Consider the following 23,326-nt stretch of genomic DNA (forward strand, 5'->3'; position numbering starts at 1 on the left):
AAGTCATCCGTGCTTCCCCTTATCGTTTTAATCACCTCGTTAGGCGCAGCTAGTCCCCACACTTACTGGCTGCTGCCCCTCCTCTGGAACCGTGCCCTCCTGACCCGACGCTGGTGGCGCCACTGGGCACAGGGATGCATGATGGGAAGGGAAAGGGAACTTTGAGTTGCGTCGGTGAGTAGAGCCTCTCCATAAATCTGGATTATCACACTATTAAATATCTTTGGAGTGGGCGTTTGACCTTCCAAGAAGCAGAGTGTCGTTTTTATGTGATGTACTTTGGATAAAAACTGTTTGTAAGAGTTAAAAGACAGAGTGTGGTTAATGACACATTTTTAAGGACTTTTATCTTATTTCCAATTATAATTTTATATATATACATATAAACATGCATTAAATGTCCCAAACACTGTATAGAACAGTCAAAAAAAGTGTAGAACTAGTCTAATTCCTCCTTTTTGTGACCATTTTGCAGAAAGCTTTTACACTTTTTTAAAAACTTTTTGAAATCGTTTTTAAATCACGCGAGAGTTCAGCCGTGCCCTGATCTTATTCCTGTGATATGACGCGAAAAATACAAACTGCATTAAGCCTTCATTTTCTCAAACAGATGTGAGATCTGGTGCACATCACCGAGAGCAACGAGAGCAAACGCTCTTAAAAAAAATGTAAACCCTTCAATTTAACCCTTACGTCCCCCTCAGGCATTTTTTTTTCCATTTGGTGATCATTTTGGCTGCGTTACAGCTTGTGGATTGAATTTCTGCTTCTCTATAGCCTAATTTTTGAAATCCAGTGTCTTGTACGGTCACGTGTCATTTATACTCTCATGATGCATTTTGCACTTTTGCAGCAAAAATATAGACGTGCAAAGAAAAACTGCCATAGAATCCTCATACATTAATATTTTTTTCTACTTTTTTTATTTCATGTATCACTTAAACAACTTGAGACCTGCTCAAAAAAAAAAAAAAAATCCAGAGTTTTAAGGATTTTAACCCTTTAAACGGCAGTCTGAATATACAAAGTTCGAAAAGTTCTGTTTGTTTTTTACAAAAAAATACAAAAACTTAATTATTTTCCATAAAACAAACAGTAGGTGGATGTCACTTTGGTGGTGATTAGAGTCTTGGATATGTCAAAGATTATTATTAGCAATAAAATGTAGTGTCAGATTCTCCCTCTGGACGCCTTTGTTGCCAAAAATGCCCCATTGACTTCTATTATAACTACATTTTTTAATCTTGCTGCCGTTCCAGGATAAAACCATGCATTCTGTAATGTTAGCATGTCATCTAGAACATAGGTCTTCAATAGGGGTCTGTGGAGGCACTGCAGTGCCGTCGCAAAATCTTTGGTTGATTAGACATTTTTTTATGTATTTTTTTTGATTTTCCCCCACAAATTTAAATTTCTTTAAATACAGATTAACATGAAGCCAATATATTTTAGTAAAGGGATAAGGGATAGCTTAATATTGAATGCAAAATGATAATAGTAATGTATATTTATAAATAGCACTAGTTTAATATAGCGCACACATGGCAGGTAGGGGGTTCCTACTTAATCTCTTCATCAGTTTCAGGGTCCTTGGCCTGAAAAACATTGAAGACCCCTGACTTAGAAGAAAACTAGTGATATTTGACACTTTTACTGTATTTGATCCGATTCAATCATTTTCCCATTGTAGACAGATGCATGAAATTCTTGCACAAGCTCAAGTCCTTCATTTATTTTATTATTACCATTACTATTTACCAAAAATAATAATTTTTTAAAAAAGTGAACACGTGCACAAACTCACAACACGGAGATTTTTTTTTTTTTTTCCTCCTCCATCCTTTATCATGCACACATCTCTGCTTTCCCTTTGCCCACGACTCCCACGGGAGGGAGAGCGCTTGAGGGCTGAGGGGCGTGAGGAGAGAGGGAGGAGGTGAGTGTGTGTGAGGGAAAAGAGAGGGAGAGATGAGGGAAGGAGGGAGGGAGGGAGGAAGAGAGGGGGCGGCGTTAGACAATACCATTCCTCAAATATATATTCCATCCCCTCCGTCCACGAAGTGAGCCTTTATTAGTGGGGATCGCTCGGATCTTATCTCGCACATGACACTCGGCGGAAGAAGGAAAAAGACGAGGGGGGATTATCCGTGAACTGCCTTCCGATCCGACTGATTCCTGACACGGGAGAGGCTTCGCTTATCTCGCCCCTTTATCCCCATCTTCCACAGGCGGATGGACCAGTAGCCCCGGCTGCACTTTCACCACTATCTGCACATCTCTTCTATTGTCTCTCCATCACACGGGAGCCTTGACTGATCCCCGCTTATCACCATCATCATCATTATCCCTCCTCATTTTTTTTTTTTTTTTTTTTTGAAACTACAAATCAACCGACTTAATCGTCTGCAGACTACCTCGGGTGGCTCCAGGTTGCTTTTTTTTTTTTTTTTTTTTTTTTTTGGATCCGCAGAAACATTTCCATGCTTGACCCTTCCGACCCCCATGTTGCAAGTTAGCGGCTGAAGAAGAAGAAGAAGAACAACAACAACAAAAAAACTTTAAATCCTCATCTCCGAGAGCCTGAAGGCGCATCTCTTTAACATCTGATGGTTGTGAGGCCCGTGGAATATGAGTTAATTTGGAGTTGAGGCTCCGCTCAAGAGCGTCTGTGAAGTTTATTGCAAGAGAGAAAAAGAAAAAAAAAGGTCGACTCGCAACTCTTTGTCAAAGGTGAGTACGAAATGTGGGGAAAAAACACTTTTAAAAAATAAGAATCACGCCATTTTTTTGATTTTTCTTTTAAAAAAAATGCATTTTTATTGCGCCGTATCAAAAATATTTTTTTTTCTGAAAACACACTTTCCACTGATTTCATGTCCAGCAGATGTCAAACATTATATATTTTTTTATGCCTCCGTGCTGTCAAGTCACTCTGGTGTCAGCCAAGCAGATGTGTTCATCACACTGTGACAGATGGCCAATTCTGATTATGTTAATTCACACAAAAAAAGGGAGTTTCGTCTTCACAAGTGATTCAAAATGAATTCGTTTTTTTTTAAAAAAAAAAAAAAAAAAAAAGAAGAAGAAGAAAAGAGTAAGTCGAATATGACACTTGAAATTTAGTTTTCATAATTCCTTGGCTCCCTTTTAATACCTCTGGCTGCACAAAATGCACCGTATTTGGGGCGTTTTTTTCATTATTTATGGAGTTTAATGTTATTATGCAACGAGCTGCGTTTGGATTTATGGTGGGGGTCCAAGCTGGCACCCAAACAAGCACCCGCTGTGGGATTTCTCATGGTGGGGCCTCGGGGTGCAGAAAAAGCAATAATTACACTGAACTCACATTGTGGCTCAGCGGAGACTAATTTGAAATTTGGAAATTCAAAAATATGACATGTTGCACTTGCGAGGTGTTTATTTCCGGCGTGCTGAATGAACACAAATCACTGTTTCCTCAGGTTCCTAAGGGGGACAGTCTGCCAACACCGGAGAATAAAAATGATGCTGAGCCCGGACCAGGCTGAGGCGGACCTCTCCTGGACTCAGTCCGACCCGGAGTCGCTGCTCAACGGCCTGAAGTCGGCGGGCTGCACCTCGGACGAGCCGACGGAGGGCGAGGAGAGGGCTAAGTGCAAAGCCGACCAGCCTCTGAGCAGGGAGGAGAAGAGGAGGCGGCGAAGGGCCACGGCCAAGTACCGCTCGGCCCACGCCACCCGAGAGAGGATCCGGGTGGAGGCGTTCAACGTGGCCTTCGCGGAGCTGAGGAAATTACTCCCCACCTTGCCCCCCGACAAGAAACTCTCCAAGATCGAGATCCTCAGACTGGCTATCTGCTACATCTCCTATCTCAATCACGTGTTGGATGTCTAAAGGAAAGTGGCCGGGAGTGGTTCGGGAGACTGGACTCGGTGCGCAACGCTGGGCGTCAATTTTTTTTGTGGCAAGGTTGGCAGTCACGGTGCGTCGGTAGTGGCATTTCTAAATTTATGGGTGAAAAATAAAAAATAAATAAATAAAATAAAAATAAAAAATCATCCACAGCTCTTGTGCGAGCTGCTAAACTAATTGGCCCAGCTCGCGCTCAGCATCCAAACAGAATTAAAATGACCGCTTACGATAAAATAAACACATTAATAAATAAACCCTCCTTTACCGAATTAAACCTCCCTGACGCTGGGACTTCGCCATACCTTACATTTGACTGAGTTGAACCCCCCCTCCTCCCTTTTCTCAGCGTGAGTCCAGAGTTGGTTGCGAGAGTGGCAGCGGTGCAAAGTTTGGGGAGAACTGAAGGAAAGCCCCAACCTGAAGCCCAGACCGCTCACCGAGCAACAAGCACCAAGCGCCGAGTCGTTTGAGCTGTTGGATGCAATAATGAGAATTATTTTCCAGTAGAGGTGGCGGTGGTGGTGGTGGTGGTGGTGAGGGGAGGATGGGCTGTACATAAGAGCCCCGCAGGCATTCACGTTTCCTTCCCAAAGCTCATGTAGTGGAGGATGGAATAAAAAAAAGAAGTGTGTGGGGTAAGGGATCCAGGAAGATTTAATTAAAGCGTCAAAAATGACACGAATATTTAAACAAACTTAAACCCTCCCCTCGTTTTGACAATTTGACTTAACAACCCCCCCTCCTCCTCCTCCTTCTCCTTCTTCTCCTGGGCATTTTTTTTTCTCCAGCTCAAAATGAAAAAGGATGTAAACGAGATAGCTGCTTTTAGACCTTAGTTTAGATGATGTTTTCCGTAAAGGAAGAAAAAAAAAGAAATGCGTAAGTGCCACTTATGACATATAAAATTGTGACCTTAATCATTTTTTTTTCCTTAAAAAAAAGTGTATTGAATTATTTATTTAATTGTGTTAATATTTAAGGCTAATTTATTTATGTTGATATCATAGGCTGGCGTCTTTTTTGTATAAATGTATATTGTTTGTTGCTTCTATATTTTAGGCTGTGAAACTGAACTTGGAAAGTGATGGTGTTCAACTCTTTCTTCTTCTTTTTTTTTTTAAATTTATTTATTTTTTCTTTTAAAAAACGGCACTTTCTGTTAATCCATGGCATAATTTATTCGTTTGGATGTGTGTTTCGATGTTTGTCATTCTCTTCGTTTTTGCTTTTAATGTCTATTGTCTTATCAATAGCAACGACAAGCACTTCAACGTGGGGTCCTCATTGTGGTGGCCCCATAAAATGTTTGTTTCCCTAAACTGTTGTGTTAAGAGGTAGCTCGATGAATAAGAATTGAGTTGCAAGGACAAAGAGCGAGAAAAAAAAAAGAAAATTCAATTTTTAAAAAATTTGTTCCGGTGACAGAATAATGTCAAACAGTTCATACCACGAAGAGTTTTTGCTGTGACCAAAAAAAAAGAAAAAAAAAAAGAAAAAAATTATTATTTCGAAAAATAGTCTGAATTTATTATCTTCAGCGTGTTGATGTTACATTATTTTTTTATTTTATTTAATTGGGTTATTTATTTGTCTCTGCTTTGTATTACGAAAAAAAATCAAGAAGTAATTTTATAGTGAAAGAAGGTTAAAAAAAATCACATATCCTCTATCCAAAGATTTTTTGTCTCTTCAGGGTTGTGTAGGCTATACTTGTTGCTTTATGCAGATCTTTTGTAGTAGAAGTAAATGTGTGACAGCTGGTTTCTAATGGACGAACTTTTTCATATTTTTTCCGGTGTTATTTTTAATTAAAAATGAAATACTTGGAGAAAAAAAGATTCCCCCTTTTCTTTGGAATAAGTTTTTTTTTTGTGACTATTTTGAATATTATGTTATTGAAATTGATTTGCCCTTATATGGACGGTGCGCGGGATGACGCCGGGTTCGCGTACGCGCGCACGCAAAGCGCACACGCAAATCACTGAGGAACAGCGCGTATAAGGCGAGTTCTGAGGATGAAATGATGCACCTTGGCATACAGATGAAAACTAGCCACAGTAACCTACATACCCTACTGTACAAACACACGTACACACAATGCGTCACCGTGCGCACACACACGCACGCACAAGCGCGCGCGCGCGCGTCCACACTGAGTGGTCAGCAGCTAAAGGCAGTGGTAGCCTCCATGTGTGCTCCTGGCTGAAAGGCTTTCTCCCTCCCCAGAGAGGGGGCAGGTGTTACTCCAGACGAGCCAAGACAACCAAATTACTGGCCGTCTGGCACCTCCCGTGGGAAACCCGGGGAGAGAGGAGGGATGGGAGAGATGGAAATTTATGAGCGAGCAAGCGCCGAGATGTAATATTGCCAAATGGTATGAGCAAAAAAAAAAAAAGAAGAAAAAAAAAGATCCAAATATTTATATTCATTTGTGATATATACGCCCATTCCCATCGATTGCGCTATAAAAGGATTGTAGTTGAGTTACAGAAAAGGAGACGTGTGAATGCTTTTTCTCCCCCCCCCCATGGCACATTAGATTATCACAAGTGAGACCCCCCCTCCCTCTCCCTTCCATCGCGCGCACACACATACAAACACGAGTATGGGTGGCCCCGGTGGGAATCGAACCCTTAACCCTGGATGTGACGCAGTTTAGCTGTTTTTCCAATTGAGTAACATTATGACAAACAGGCTTTGATTAAAAACAACAAACATCTGTCTTTTCCGTTCTTCCTCAAATCTTCTTCCCCCCTCTTGGTTTTCGGTTTGTCGGTCGTCGGCTCACCTGTCCTGTTCCACCCCAGAGTTCAGAGTAAAACACAATAAAATACACACTTGTTCATTTTCTGCATGCTTTGCCTTTCTCGCTGCAGCATTAGTTGGCGTAGTACGACCATTAGCTTTCGGTGGCTAACGTTAGCTAGCTAGACATCAATGAGTCAGTTTTTCAGACTTATTTTCTTTTTGCTTCTCATTCCATAAACCTGCAGTTTTTTATGCCAAGGACCTCAAACTGATGAAGAGATTAAGTAGTGACCCCTACCTACTATATGTGTTCTAGTGCTATTTATAAATATACATTATTATTATCATTGTGCATTCAATATTAAGCTATTCAAATAGTAGTGTAGCTGTACATCTGTGGTAAACATACCTGATATAAATAAACATAACTGGTGTGTAGAATTGACAAAATAAAGAAAATAAAACAACGCTATAAATTTTGGCCTCATGCTAGCGAGTTGCACTGTTAGCTTCTCTTCTGCTAATATCATAGCGCGTGTCTGTGTTTTCACCTGGGGACTGAATAGGCCAATTGCGGGGAAACTGACAGAGTCGGTGTGTAATGTGCGCCCTCGTGATTGGCTCAGCAGAGAAATGGGCGGGGCCTAGATTGACAGGTCTCGGCTAGTGTGGTGCTCTGCGTGAAACAGTGCGCTGTCGAGACAGCTCCTGTATCGCTGAATGAGTGAAGTGTTGACTGAAAGATAACGTCTGCTGCCTCCATTTATCATGTTTATGCGTATTTAAAGACATTTAAATTTGTGGGAGAAAATTATAAATGTATATATCTAAAAAATGCCGAATCAACCAAAGATTTTGTGAACACTCTTGCAGTTCCTCTGCGTATCCTCTAGGGGTCACGGACCTATGCCATACACAATTTTATTCACAAAACTAATGACATTAATCGTAAAGTGTGAGAAAGGCTGCTGCTGCCGTCCGACAAGGCACTAGAGGCAGATCATTTCTTTGGGAACTGTTGGAGACCAAACACGGAGCAATAAGGAGAACAAACAGGGCTCAAAATCAATGACGCTGTTACTACGAAAATGAAAATGAAGTGATGGACTCTACCTTTAATTGTGTGTTTGTTAGACTCTGGTTTCTTGGCCGCTGTATGTGCAGTTTACTCTCGTTGAATTCCCTGCAACTACGTATAATAATACACTAAAATCACACATGTTGCCACAATTCAGTCCGAATATTTGGTTTCCACTTGACCATTTGCTCATTGTTACTCAAGCCCGACTGGTGCAATATTTTTCCGGGCCTCTCTGTCTTATTTAAAAGAAAGAAAGAAAGAAAGACAGAAAAAAAAAGAATGAAAAGGACACCAATATGTTGCGTCAACAGATTGTCCTCTTCAGAACACAAAACAAGCTCGGCGGTTCTGGCATGGCGTGGAGGCGGACTTCTGCTCGAGCTTATTGAATGGAGGAGTCCATCTGTACGTTTTTTTTTTTTTTTTTTTGCCGTGAAGCACCGCGAGGCCATTTGCGCTCCTCATCCCAAAAGCTTCCGCCGTCGCGTCGGGTCCCCTCCAATTTATTCTTTACAAACCCCCCAGAAGGGGCAGGAGAGGGAAAAGTGACAGGCAAAGCCCAAACTGCTGAGGGCACTGAACAGCCTGGCTGACAGTGTGGCCTGCGCATACTAGTGTATGTGTGTGTGTGTGAGAAAGGGCCATGTTTCACCACGACGCCCTCCTCCCCCACCACCACCACCACCACCTCCACCCTCTTTACACTGCGCGGCTTATGTAATGGTGGAGGCCCAGGAGTGACCATATGTCAGTAGGTGTGTGCAGACGGCAGGGGATTATGCAGCGGCCATTAGCGACGTTTGGACGTCCTCCTTCTCATCATCATTCAGGTGTAGGCCTACTCAAAGCCAGAAGGAGACACAGAGAGAGAGAGAGAGCTGTACACACACCCATTTAATTCTGAGAGCGCACTAACTCTCTGTAAATTGGACAGGGAGAAAGAGTTTGACAACAAACAGCCATATGTTCGCAGTACGAGGAACAACATTTGGGGCTTTTTGTGCTGCCTCATTTTTTCGCCCTCTCTTTTATCCTCCACGTCGTTGGGTATTATGGAAGGCGAGAACTCCCCCGTCAATATTGCTGCAACTCCCCTCCCTCCTCCCACCTCCACCCGGCTGCTTCGGTGTGTGTGTTTTCGCGCGCGAAGGCCGCGCACGGCCGCGGCGTGTGCAGCGTGAAGGGTGCTCGTGCTGCAGAAGTACAAAGCCTGGTCCATGTGTTGAAATGCAGCCCCCGGGATGGGCCGCATTATCCCTGCCTACTTCACCAGCAGGGTCCCGGGGCTCGGGCTGGCTCGTGGCCCTTTGTCTCCAAACAGATGGAAATGGGCAGAGCGGAGGAGAAGTGGAGGATCGGGGAGAGGAGGGAGGAGAGGGGAGGAATAGAATGGATGGAGGAAGGTGAAGGGGAGGGAGAAAGAGTCAGTCTGTTCTCATTAAGTGGCGTATTGAGGAAGACGTCCCCCCACAATGCGTCAGCAGCCGCGGATGGTCCCCCCTCTCATTCAGGCTCACGCTCGGACCATCTGTACCGCAGGGCCTGTCATAAGGTGTGTGCGCATGCATTAGGCCCCGGCGCACGACCCAATCTGGCGAGTTAAAATTGGCGATATTCATTGGGTTTCAATTTGGTTAAGATCTTTTAAATCCAATTGTTGGACCTTTGTTGTGGATGTGAGTCGCTGTTAGTCGGAGGGGGGAGTTTATTCAACATCCTGCTGTCACTTTTCTCTCTTCTTTATCTCTCCGAGGGCGCGCACATACGGCCGAGGCGCACATTTATAATTAGTTAATCATAAAGACATTAAGAAAGAATTAGCTTTAATCCCCCCTGTTATCGTTGCTGAGAATTACTGTATTTGCTCACAGGTTTGAACTTAATTGCTCGAGTTACTGCAGGACAGTATGTTCGGAATTAGGGGCAGTGATGAAAAATAAAAATAAACGTCTTCCGCCACTTTTTTTTCCAGCCCCCGACTAAACAACTGTGTGGTGCATGTGGGGAAAAACTACCAACGTATTTCAGTTTCTACCATAAAATGGAGAGAAAAGCAGAAAGTGTGCACGTTTGAGACAATAAAACTGACATTCAGTTGAATTATTTTGAGCTGTAGAGGCTTAAAAAATCTAAATAAAAGGGGAAATGAGAGAGTTTACATTGCATTTTAATGACAGATGTTGAATTTGCAATTTGCAACATGTATAAAAAAGGAAATAAGGCCGGTTCTGATTGCTCTGCTCTTAATAAACTTAATTTTTTTGTTGGTTTATACTCAATTTGGTACCTTTTATTTGAATTTGTGTCCTTGCTATAGCACGTAGGTCTTCAACAGGGGGTCCGTGACCCCTAGGGGGTCGGCGGAGGCACTGCCACAAAATCTTTGGTTGATGAGACATTTTTTATACGTATTATTTACATTTTCCCCCACAAATTTAAATTTCTTTCAATACACATTAACATGACAATAATAATATTAATATTTATAAACAGCACTAGGCACTAGAGGCTTAATTTTAATGAAAAATGTATTTAACTTAGTGATCTATGCTTCTTATCATATCTTTTTTTGTAAGTGGCTGTCCACTTCAGGAGCCTCCAGCAGAGTGTGTAAACCTGAACTTTTCTTCTCTTCTGAAACAGTCTGAAACAAAGAGTTTAGGGTAAAAAAAAAATAACTTTCATATCAAATCCGTGAACCTGTATCTTTTAAACGTTTCAATATACAGTTCAGGCTCTGAGAGGGGGGCCTTTAAATCTGAATTATTACATCCAACGTGCGATGGTTGTAGACGTCTCGTCTTGAGGACTCCTGCGCTCATCCGTCTCTTTCCGCATGTATATGCGTGTGGTCTCATAAACGGCGCCTCCTCCCACTTCGTCTTCATTTTTACGCGCTCCCATTTTTCTCCCCCTATTTACCAAAAAACCCTCTAAACTCATAAACTCCGTGTCTTTGGGGAGGAATCCATCCATCTTCGGGACACCAAATTGAATTGATCTCGGAGGGAGGTTGGTGGTGGTGGGGGGGTGGCGGTGAGGAGAGGGTGGGGGGGTGGAGGGGGGGGGGAAGCCCACCTCTCCGTCTCTATAGGGGCCACCATCTGCGCACGCTTCTTAACTTGCAGATGCTGTATTGATTTTTTTTTTAATTTATTTTTTTATCAATGATATTTATATAACACGTTTTAATTTTCACTCAGAGCCAAAATACAAGTAAAAATAGTAATTATAGAAATAAAAATTAAAGAAATAATTTAAATAATTGCACATTTATCCTTAAAGAGTTGTTTTTAGAGCTATAGCTACAGCAAATACATCAAAACATCTATCACATGCAAACTCTTGATGTCCATTTAATTTTTCTGCGGTGTAATGGCGGCGCTTTGCCACATGGTGGTGCACTAATCTCAAACTACGATGTTAAACAGCGACTGAAAATCATGATTATTCATTCAGGGCGCATCTAAATTATCCCTATAATTAAAATTATACAACGCGGGTGTTAAATGGTTTGTAGCATTATTTAAATAAGGCTTAATCTTTATCTTTTGCCCCCATCTTTGACACAAGACCAGTGTTTATTTGCCTCTTGTCGGGGAGAAAAGAGGGGAAGCTCAGAGGTCGTGTCCCAGTCATGACCTCCATTGTGTTCTGGAGGGGATGAGATATATCCAAGGGTGTGTGAAGTGTGTGTGTGTGTGTGTGTGTGAAATAATAAGGGGTTAGATCAAAGGGAGGCCAAAATATTGATTCATATACAGCCGTGTAATTGCTGGGGGCATCTGTTGCCTTGTGGTTTGGACGTCCGTGTGTGTGTGTCTGGAGTAAACTGGCCCGCGGCCCCTTTGTCTCGCGACACAGTAGATGAAGAATGGGAACAACAACAACCATAACAAAAAAAAAAAACAACAAAAGGAGAAATCAACTGAAGGGGATATATATTTTAATTGATTTTGTGTAGAGTTTATTTAAACTGATATACTTGTTAAGATCAAACGTGGCCTATATGGGAATTTTAATGCTGTTTATTTGATTGCGTGACCCAGATGTTTAACACATCTGGTCTCATCTGAGCCTTTCAAATCGTAGCCTCTGAAACTTGTGTTTAACTTAACTGTGTTGTGTATAAACAAGGAGTAAGTAGTTCATTCAGCATAAGAGAAATAAAAAATTCCTTCCCGAGAAAAAATGTTTCAAGCAAACATTTGCGTTTTAATAAATATATTTCTCTGCTAAATTTCTAACATAGCCATTCAAATTATCCACATTTATGTTTTTAATAAAAACAAATGTGCCCATATTTTGTCACACGGCCACTCAGATTCACTGTGTGACCTTTTAAAAGCTGCCGACCCCTATATTGGGAACCACTTCGTCAAACTGGTTAAGCTTGTGTTTCACAACAATCTCACATCTCCTCCGTTCACGCCTCCGAAACATCACCGCTATCGACATCACGGCCGAATATCATATCATAACGCTTCCGTCTGCGCCTTATCAAAGGAGGGGAAGTTATCTGGAGAATAAGCAGAGCATTTGTTTACATTCTCTTTCAAGAGGCTGCCTCAAGGCCTCGGCGGCTTCATTGTGTCTCTTTCACCGACTGTGTCCGAGCCAGATTGCTATCGCCGCGCCGTTTTGTGTTTTGCCGCTTTTCGAAACGATTGACTGGTTGAAACACTGACAACTGTTTACTTTATTCATGAGCTGTGACAAAAAAAATAAATAAAAAATTGCCCGTCCAGAGGTGAGGAAAAAATAAACACGTGTCTCAATATTAATAAAAAATCTTTGCAGAAGAGAAATCTTGTGTAAACTTTGTACCTGAACTGTGTTTTATTCTTAGTATCAGTATCAGGACCAGAAGAATACATTTAATAACAACATATACAAACAGAGGTCATAGGTCAAACTAGTTTTTTTGTAGCTGATGATGTTACGTGAAGTTTGAGAATATAAGAGGAATCACAGGCAGGTTCATTCGGGTAGGAGTGGATAACTAAACTAAAGTTGGTGCAGAAACTTAAAAATAAAATGTACAAAAAGAAAAAAATATATAAAAAAATTAAAATATCTAAATGTATATAAACAAAGTAGAATAAAAGACTATGATAAACAGTGACTGGTGCAAAAAAGACTGGTTTCAACCCTCTCATTTGCATTTATTACTGGGATTAAACAACACGCAGCGTTGTCGCTTTTTTCCTCTGCGCTTCTAATGTCGGCAGTGACGGCGTCGACGCCGCCCCCTAGCGGCGCGCCTGCGCAGTGCACCCTCCGTCTAGCACTGCCCCCTTTGAAATTCCTCAAAGCCAGGAGGGTGATTCCTACGGTCACTGAGGGCTGCTTCCTACCGCTGCCTACCGCGCTCCGTGGAGGGGGGAAACTATTCCTTTCTTTTTTTTTTTTTATAACCTCCGGATAAATTATCAACCACGGCGATGATACCGCCGCCGATAAAAGGTGAGTTTTTAATAGCGCCACGAGAGATAGTGTCGGGAATATCCTGCAGATGTTCAGTGTTACAGCCCGTGTAACGTCTTCATTCCTGTCGCCTTACAAAAAGAAACAAAATGTAGGTTACAGTGTCTCGCTATTTTTACTTAAACACAACAAAGGCAGTTGTTAGCCGGTTGTGTGTATGTGTGTGTGTGTCTTTTAAGGAGAGACTTGGGAACACGCCCTTGCTTTTCTCACCTACCTGTATGTATTCAACTTCATTTGAATGCCCTCAAACTGGACCCGCACCGGGAAAGTTAACCGCATTTATTAATATTTCGCTTAAAAATTTTTTTTTTTTTTTTGTTATGTTCTCAGTTTTGTTTTGGGCAGCCTCTCTCTAAACCAGAAACTATTTATGTTACTGCTGAAAAAGATAGAGGAGGGAGAAAAGAAAGTCAACTGTGCTTCATACGGTTGACTGGATCCGCATTTCCCCGGCTGGTGCACCGTAACCTGCGGCGGCGGAGTTCACGGTGCTCCGGTGCTCGCACCCAACAGCTAATACACCTTAAAAATAGTACTAATAATAAAAAAGAGACGCTATATCCGTTTAGAAGGATTGTAGTGGGTGTGGGGGTTTAAATATTAGTCGTGTTAACAGGTTATTAAGGTGAGAGAAGGGGGGGCTTTCCGAGGCCACGGTGAGACCGGGGAGTTTCCTACCTCCGCGTCCGCCGGGTCACAGGTAGGGGCCGGGCTACCTGCGGTGGAGCTCCGCCCTGGGGAAAACTTGGAAGCTAAACGTGTGAACTTAGAGAGTTGGCAGTCTACAGCTTTATATGTGAGTAACTGATGACATGTATGGTAAACAAAACAAAACAAAACAAAACAAAAAAAGTCAAAACAAGCAGGTGCCGTCTAATTAATGACCTCCAATTGTTTCTGTTCTGTTTGTTGTGTCTGATCCAAACTAACAAAGTTTCCAAAATACATGAAAACAAACACAAAACATTCATATAGTTTATCAGAGTTAGTTATAAAAATGTAACTTTTTATTGTTTTGGTGTCTGTAGCTTTGCCACGAATTATTATTCCCTTAAAACTGCAGTTGTAATAAGTCTTTTTTATTTATTTATTGTCATTTATTCTCAGAAAACAGCATCACAAGAGCGTAAAGCGACATTTTTCTCAAGCAGAACCTGCAGCAAAGCAGCAAAACACTAGATGCACCTATGAAAAGTTTTCAGTTTACGTTTGAAACGGCGACGCAGAGTCGTTCAGTTTGTTGTGCTGTTAAACTGGACGAAGCTCGATCACGTTTCAAACTAATGCTCACATCAACAACCTTCACGAATATGAGATTAAACAGAGATTAGAATGCACCTGCTTCCACCGGCAATACCCCACGAATCGGGAAGCGGGTGCAAATTACTAATTGATTTGCTTCCTTTCAACCCATTAATCATCTTTTGATTGGCTAATACGCATTAGTCGGCTCATTCAACGTCGCTGCGCATGACACGAATGAATAATGGAAGTTATAATTTAGCAGTAGACGGGCGTTTGAAAGAGTGGATAAACATCCTTAATGGTAATTACGCCGATAACTGCGCTTCCTCCTTCATAAATGTCAACACGAGCACACGCTCGGTGATACGTATATGGAGAAAATCTGCATAATCGCACGGGTTGACTCCGTTAGAGCCCGCGTTGAGCTTTCTTTTTGCTTGACAGCAGCGCGAGAGAAGAGATCAGCGCTGACACCTGTCAGCAGCTCTCAGATCTGAGGTGCACATACATGAAGCATCACACGTGTGTGTTTACGTCTCAATTTAGACGTCGTGTAGCGACGACGGCGCGCGGGTGTTGAATTAGCCGGCCAGGATGTCAGTCGTGTCGTCGGGGAGGGTGGTCCTCGGTTTAAGTAGCTGCAGTAGTAAAAAACGTGGGAAAATCTGCCTCTTTTCTGTCGCTTTTAACCGGTGTAGCTGTGATTGCGCAGCCTGGCGTGACTCGACTAAATCCTTATCAGGTTGCGACTCTGATAACGCGCCATTTGGATGTCATTACTGGCCGTGCTTCAACTGATATAGAGTGAAAATGTTGTGCTTTATTGCCGCACGGTGAAAATGAGAAAACGTTAAAGTATATTAAAAATAATAACTGTAACCAGAGGTATGTAAGTGTGAACGGGAAGGGTTTTTGCAGTTGAGGGGTGGGGCAGGTGTCAGGTGAAAAGGACAGGTGTGCGGTGTCCTGGCGTTCGGCAAACAATGGGAAGTTAATTATTGCAGGCCGGCCCCGTTGATTTGAGCAACCTCCGTCGAGACCCTTGAGAAGAAGCTGTGTGGTTGTGTGCATGCCACGCGACTTTGACGCCATTAGCTCCCTTTTTCTGCCCTGTCACCTGAAGGCAGCGCGTCCACTCTGCAGGATTCATGGCCGTGTGCAGTTCACCTTCTTAGCGATGCTTCTCACGCTTTTAGCTTCAGCTGAAAAGCATGTGGAGACAGTTGTGATTGCTCTTAGTGCTATATAAATTAAATTTGACCTGAAAACAAAAATAGCACTCCTTGGTGAAGTCTTAACTCAATCAAACCTGCACATACATGCACAGTATTGCTGTTATTTTGAGAGGATGACATTCACTCTGACATACTTTTATAATTGTTAATGAAAGCTGCGTGTGTTTACTCACAGCTAATTCTGTGAACTTTTGTCTAAATATACTCACTTCTGCTAATGTGATTAATCAATACCTTGGTTATTGACTTGTCACTGAGGAATCGGCTCACGCTGCGGTTGCCTAGCAACACCGGCGCAAATATGCAACAGGTAACTGTGAATTCAGCGTAAAGAGTTCATCTCTGCCTTACGCTCGCGATAAGAAGGCCCCCGATAGCGATCTACAATTAACGCCGTAACACAAAGGCCGCATGCGTGTGTGTGTGTGTGTGTGTGTGTGTGTGTGTGTGTGTGTGTGTGTGTGTGTGTGTGTGTGTGTGTGTGTGTGTGTGTGTGTGTGTGTGCACAAACAAAAAGTGCAGTCAGGTTCCCTTTAAACGCCGGCCGAGACTCTGAGCCTGCTGTCGTTTCTGCCCCTCCGCCCTGCGCTCACATCTGCGGGCTCTAATTCGGCGGCGCTCGGGAATGTTGATTGAATTCCGCAGAATTAATGGACCTCGTTCGCTCGGTCGGGGCGACGACGACGACGCAGCGAGCATGTGACCCCTCCTGACTTTCCACGGCCCCCTCAGCAACGTCTCGTGACCGCCGTCGAGTCACGTTGAGCGAGCCGGTGTTTTTACTCCCCAGCGCGGCTTCGAGGAGGAGGACGTGTTACCGCGGGCGATAATAGAGGCAGTGCAACGAGGGCGTCATGGTTACGGGGAGAGGAGGCGTGAAGCAGAGGTGTGAGCGAGACGGGGAGACGCATGAGCTGAATGCTGATCGATGGGAAGTGGCAGAACTTTATTTTTTGCGGACGAGAGAACGTGTCTCGTCAGGTCTCGTGTCATAGTCGAGATAACCGGCCATTACACCGGGGACAGAAGAGCTTTTAATAGCATTTTTTGCAGACGGTTGCGTCACTCCAGGATCAAGTGTTTGTCTATATAATCAGCCGCCGATGACGTCAGAGCTCCAACTGCTGCTCAGTTGGGAGTATTTTTAGTTTAACTGTGAGTGAAACGAGTGCAGAAAAGGTGTAAGATTCACAAGATTAGCCATAAAAAAAAAAAAAAAAAAAAAAAGCTGTTGGACTTCAGGATCAGCCTCTGCCAGATGTGAGTTATCTAGAGGGGGCTTTTCACTTCTGTTCCACCACCGGGGAAGGACGGATGAGTGGCTCGCCCGAGAGGAGGCTTCGAATGAAAACATGACAGCTCATCTTATCTGGTTCATTAGATGCTTAATTTGCCGCTTTGCAGGGGAAACGGGCGGCGCTGTTTTCTGCCGTCTCGCTCGACTCCTCGCGGGCTCAGACGGGCGGCTTCGTCTTCGAGGGGGGGGGGGCTCAGGAAGTCGGCTCGCGTCGAAGCGCCTCAGCGTCCTCACCTGTTCGGGTGTAAACGTTCACGAGTGTGTCTCGGGGTCAGCGAGTCCAGCTGGTTTCCCTAAACATCTTTATAAAAGTCCGTCTCATTCATAATTCTTAATCCGCTCAAGTTGCAGCTGCGGCAAAGGGGAGTTTGCGACTCTTAAAGCTTCACTTCCACTTGATTCAGTGGTTTTATGGGGGAGTTTTAAAGCTGCTCAATCTCCTGTGCAGCCTGAATAATAAACAACACGTCTCGTTAAATTACGAGGACAGTAAAAGAAGCGCTGCATGAGACAACGTCAGCAAATGTAGCTTTGTGTTGTGTATCGTATTGTGTGTCAACGACATACCTGGACTCACTGGGATGTGTTCGTTGGGTTACACTGTACGCTGTCGACGTTCAAGTATTCGCTTGTATTCTCTCGAGTGGGTGATAATTAAATCCCGCTGAGCTTCGATGTTACCGCCTTTAGTGGACGTGATGTGAAGCGCTGATTGGTTTTACGGCCTCGTGGTTCTGCAGGAACTGTGCTTCAGGTCTCAAAAATGAAAGTATGTTCATGGGCTTTGTTTGTTTTGTTGACGTTCATAGTTAATTCTGTCGCACTTGTTTCTCGTTTTTGTGCCAGTCGAGTTGTTTGAGTGATTCAGTTTGTGTTTCCAGGGAGTCGTTGAAAACTCTACCCTTCGTGCTCGGTTCCTTTCCGTCCGTCCCGCTTGCAAATGTCCGCCAGGACAAACAGACAGGCCGGGCAGCTCAGCGGGGGCTCCTGGATTACCGTGAAGGACTCCCTCCCTCCCTCCCTCCCTCTGTTGTAAGAGTAGGGGATTCCTGTTTCAGCCTCGGACTCGCAGACTTGAAGTGGTTCCGCTTACCACTTTTCCTCTGGCACGGCGAAGGCGGCGACCACATGTGAGAGCGCCCGCGTGTCCTGTTTCACTCCTCAAAGGACAGGCCTCTCGCTGCTGGATTGGCAGCATGTGCAGCGAGCGGACTCACAAAGGCCCGTAATCTTGCCTTCCTTCTTTTTCTTTTCTTTTTTCTTTTTTAACACCAAAGCAGGAAATAATTGATCTGCTTTTAATCCAGTTGCTCTCTTTTGCTTAGCGCTGCCCTCAGTCTGAACCTGGGCCGTGCACTCGTTTCACCCATTCATCCCCCATTTAGCTGCGTGCCCAGGGTTTGTAAGAGGATTAGGGCAGGTATTGGAAATGCCTCTATGATGTCCAGCTTACCTAGCAGACATTAATCAATGGGTGCATCATTAGTGCACGAGGGCACTGGGTATAGCTGATTAAGTACAAAGGTTGCCAAAGCCTAGAGGCTGAAGCGGATCTGAGCACCAGCCGACAGATATCTGGTCCAACTGAGCAGCCATGGGCTTAGTTAGCTTAGCATACACTCAAGATTCTTCTTCTTCTGCCCCATGGTTAAATGTAGCGTAGGTTATAGAAGTGTAGAAACTTTTAATTGTGTTTCTTTTTACAGGGGATTGCCCAGGTTTCCCAGTTTTCAAGGTGTTTGTTCAGATTACATAATTGTTTCTGAAGCTAAGTCTAGCTTCATATTTATGACATCTCACACCCGGCGAGAAAGAACCACATCTCCCAAACTGCCATGTTGCTTCCAAGTGTACAACATATCATTAAAAAGCTTTAAGTGGACCCAGCGACACTTTGATGTGCCGCAAGACGTCTAAATCCTTAAATTGTTGGGAAAAACCGTGGGATTTTTTTATTTCTCCCTCCCCCTCCGCTTTATTAAACGTGAAGTGGGCCCAAAAAAACGTAGCAATAACACAGGCGGTGGCGACGCTGCAGAGAACCAGTCGAGGTGAGATTTGTCGCCGCGTGAGGATGATTCACGCATTTAAAAGTGATTTGTAGTGCGAGCGTATCCAAGCATGCAGTTGTGCAACCTTCAAAGCGTTCGCAGGAGTCTGCGACAGTCACGCAACCACACACACACACACACACAAAGCAGAGTTGCTTACATATGTGCCAACACCACACTCCCTAGAAATGGGTCACACTAGATGTTTTGAGCCACAGTGTATTTTTGGACGCTCTCTCTCTGTGTGTGTGTGTGTGTTTCCCTCCGAGTGGACGACAAAGACTTTGTGCGCTAACCCTTGAGAATGGGAAAACAAAAAAAAAAAAAAAAGCAGGCGGAGTGTTTGTGAAGTTTCTCATCACCTTTGAGTCGACCGGAGCCATAAATCAGCCGTAAATCTTCGTGTTCGCTGCTCGGAGCTCAGCCCGGGAGTTTCAGTGCAGGTTTCGAGCTCGAGGCTAAAACCCCCGTGTGTTCGAACGAGCGCCAGGACGGAGTCAGCAGGAGATCTGGACGCTCCTGAAGCTGTTTGGGTGAAAACGCGTTCAAAGCTTCAGCTTCAACCTCAGACGTCATCCTCTTTCAGACGTGTTTCTAGTTAATATCAGCCGTGTTTGGGCTCTAAATGTTCAGAGGAGTGAGTTTTATTTGACCAAATAATTAGCGTGCTTCCAGAGTCGGTGTGTGTCCTGCACGCCGCTCCTTCCACGAACGTGTTTACAGTCTCGCCTCAAGCTACCGATGACTCATTTGGCTCTCCCTTTGTGTAAAAAAAATAAATAAAATAAACACTGAATCAAGTCTGTGCTGCTGAAGCACCTTTCCTTCCTTTCCCGACCACGCTAATAAAAGCGTACACCGAGTTGTTGTGCGTTATTTCAACGTATTTAATGCTCGCTTTGCATGTTTTTCTACTGGAAACTGATCCTCTCGGAGGGAGGGGGGGGAATGCGGGTTGATTTCGCCGGAGATGACACGTTGTAATCAACCAGTTAAATTCCTGCGTAACAGCCACCAATTATAATCGCTAATGCTCGAATGAGCGTTCCCATGCAACACTGACATAGGTGGGCGAAACCAGTGGGAACAAGCGAGCATTGTTTACTTTTCCCACGTGGTTTGTGTTGATGTTCATTGACGTGTAGGTAAAACTGCACCGTTTCCTAAGATTCACCCCCAAACCGGCAACGCTTCCCTCTTCGTAAAGAAGCTTTTTATCTCCCGCTGCCTCCTGCTGAATTTGTCTCGAAGCTTGTCAGCGTCGGGCTTAAATTGTTTGCAGTGTGTCAGAGACTTAAAAACTGCCTCAGAACAACAGTTGTCAGCCATATGGGAATAAGGGCAAATTGCAGTTTTCATGGTAGCAGGGTTTCTTTTTATCTCCGACGCTCAGCTCGAGCGTAACCTCCCGAGACTCCCCTATAACGTGAAGTGTTGTCGCTGTGTAGGTTTGGAGCTGCTTTGAGGTGCTCATTGTGATGCGGCATCAGTCGAACGGAGACGCATCCGAGCGTGAGGCTGGGGGAAAAAAATAGACGTGGCTTGAATGAATCTCTTTTGTCCGTTTCAGACGCTGTCTGCAGACTCCGCTTCACGTTCTTGAATTCTAATCCCGTCTCTCCCGCCCTCCAGGTTGATGTTTCCTCGCCGGGCGCCCCCAGGGTCGCTTCAAAGCCTGACTGCCGCCGCCGCCGACAGCTCACCGCCCGCCCCCTGAGCGAGCCGAGCCGATCCATCGATCGATCGATCGCCCTCCAGCCCCGACAAGACCAAGCGCGCGAGGCCTCCGCTGCGTCCGCCGGCCCCGGGTACGAGCACAACGGCGTCAGAGTCGCCCCGAGCGCCCAGCTGCTGCTCCGGCCGGACTGCGTCGCCATGGACACGGAGTCCACCTACTCCGGCTACTCGTACTACTCTGGGCGCTCCCGGGGTTCACACAGGCACGGGTAAGATCGCTTGACGACAGTGTTTATAATTAGCAAACCTCGCTCATAAAGCCAAAAATTAGAAACTTTTACCCCTTTTGTGGACACAAACCCATTGTCAGATAAGCTGATTGATAATTTATCGAATGTATGACCACCTTCCTGATATTTTTTGGCCTCTCTTGTGCCTCTGAACCAGAACAAATGGACCTTCTTGAGAATGTCTGTGGCATCTGGCTACTAAATGTTGTTAGCGGGGTCCTTTGGGTCTTATGGGCTGAAAAGACCCTCGGATACTTGAGATACGATTCTTTCTAAACTGTTTACCTGTGCAAGGCTGCTGCCATCATCAAAGAGTGTCACTGCTATGGGGTGGTGTCCGGTCTGGTCCAGGTGCATGGTACACATCTCACTGTATGAAAATTTCGCGCAATCGACCCGGGATTTTATCGGCTCGGCTTCAACGTGGGCAGGAACGCCGCGTCCATCCGCTAATTTACACGATGACGTTGACTGTTGCTGCCGTTCTGATTTCGTCGCTGCGCGGTGTCGTTGTAGAAGCTCCAGGGCTGCGAGCAGCTCAAAAAAAGAGCAAATTTTTGGTCCGGAATGAACAGCGGGTCCAAAAGTTTCCCAGCAGAGCATTGTGTATAATGACAAGATGGCCTACGTTATTTACTTCTCCTGTCGGTGGTTCTTTCCTTTATCTCCGCATACGGTCCTCTCCCACGATCCGGCCTCTGTCCGAGCATGTGCGGAGCCCACAGCTTGTGCAGGCGCATTAGTCTGTCAGCAACGAAATGACCGGGGTTGACAGGCCTCAGGAAGGCGGCAGGAGACAGGTGCTGAAGGGGCCTGACTGACTGACGGCTCAGCGCTGGAGAGAGACCCAACAGGAGATGAGAGCCGGGCATCGGAGAGGGGGCTCCGATTCCACAACTCCCGTATCGGTGACGGCCCCCCCTCAGCTTGCTTCGCCATATATCTGGCTCCCTCTCACGCCGAAACCTGTTGCCGTTTTAAAAAATGGCAAAAACTCCATCTCTTTCCACTCCTTCTCCTCATCATTTTTTTTCTGCTGCCATGTGCCCGTCGTGATATGAATGCAGCAGCTGCCCCCGCTCTCGTTCGTTCTTGACCTGTCCTCTGTGATCCCCCCCCATCCACCCCCGTCTTTTAAACAGATTCCACTCTCTGCTCTCTGGATGGAGGATGGATAGGCGCAGGCGTATCACTTGTTCCTCGCTTCGCTCGCATTCCCCAGGGCAGGAATGTGCCCTTGTATTTCAAAGTTACACGCAGTAAAAGTGGTCGTACTTTGTTTGGTGTTAGAGAGAGCGGGCGAGAGGTCAGCGCTTTTGGAAAAAGGGGGCAGCGCTTCTGCCAGCGGTGGCGGCTTGTTTCCTCTTATTCTTTACTTTTATTTATTTAATTTTTTTCGTAGCCTTTCAATTGGAAAGGAGAAGCATGTGGGCTTCTCCGCCAGGCGCCATTCGCCTCCCGGGACTCGGCCAAAACCACCGGCTGGCCTCTAATTTCGCACACAAAAAAACTTAAGTTGTTGCCTTTTGAAACCTCTCGCCGTCCTTTTGTGAAGGTAATCTTTTCACGCCAAGGGGGGGGGGGGCACGCATGAGGCAGCTCCACGTCACTATTTATACATTATTATTATCATTTTGCATTAAATAGTACGCTATTCAAGTAATACAAAGGTTCAAATATTATTATTTATTTCAATCTAAGCCTCCTGTACACAGTAAGCCCCGCCCCTTTTGCTACTGTGCCAAATGTGAAACTAAATAATACTAACATAGTAAAATATGTCAAATCTTTGTTAATGTGCATTTAAAGAAATTTAAATTTTTGGGAGAAATTTAAAAAATATATATATATGTATAAAAAATGTCTAATCAACCAAAGATTTTGCAGCTCCCCCTCTTGACGACTTGTGGTATAACTGTAAATGTATGAATGCAAATGCAATAGTAGATGAAAGGTACTGGATACAATGCTTCCAGTAGAGATGGTTTCCTTACCTGCACCTTGTGAATCATTTTATTTATTTATTTTTTAATCCAGCTATTTATAGCTCATACTCGAGAGAGCAATGCTTTCAGTAATTGTGATGACTACACACATCCATTTTGCATTTTGCCAGAACCCAGAGCTGCACAATTAACCATCGGGAGAGGCATTAATGTGATTTCCACCCGTTTAATTTAATATCACGACTTCTCGGAAGTAGCAGCAGGCCGCCATATGTCTGGAGATAATAACTGATATTCAGTGTAGGTTTGTTACCGAGCTAATCCTCAGAATTGGGGTTTGCACTTGCGTAAATTATTGCAGTTATTTCAACAAAC

General features: G+C 44.4%; 2 protein-coding genes across 3 annotated transcripts in view; both read left to right on the forward strand.

The window, feature by feature from the left end:
- The first annotated feature begins 1,927 nt into the window (after positions 1-1,927).
- On the forward strand, positions 1,928-5,727 carry nhlh2 (nescient helix loop helix 2). Its single transcript, XM_047576513.1, has 2 exons — positions 1,928-2,730; positions 3,462-5,727. Exon 2 carries the CDS (start codon positions 3,502-3,504, stop codon positions 3,871-3,873), a length of 372 nt encoding a protein of 123 aa, XP_047432469.1. The 5' UTR covers positions 1,928-2,730; positions 3,462-3,501; the 3' UTR covers positions 3,874-5,727.
- Positions 5,728-13,042: 7,315 nt separating this feature from the next.
- LOC125000788 (vang-like protein 1) overlaps positions 13,043-23,326 on the forward strand; it is a 48,935-nt gene continuing 38,651 nt past the window's right edge. For both annotated transcript variants that reach the window (XM_047576471.1, XM_047576472.1), the window contains exons 1-2: positions 13,043-13,186; positions 20,671-20,984. In XM_047576471.1, the coding sequence (XP_047432427.1) occupies positions 20,914-20,984 (71 nt within the window). In that variant the 5' untranslated portion in view covers positions 13,043-13,186; positions 20,671-20,913. The remainder of the gene's footprint in view (positions 13,187-20,670; positions 20,985-23,326) is intronic.

Source organism: Mugil cephalus, chromosome 23 (genome assembly GCF_022458985.1).
Source record: "Mugil cephalus isolate CIBA_MC_2020 chromosome 23, CIBA_Mcephalus_1.1, whole genome shotgun sequence".
Taxonomy (NCBI): domain Eukaryota; kingdom Metazoa; phylum Chordata; class Actinopteri; order Mugiliformes; family Mugilidae; genus Mugil; species Mugil cephalus.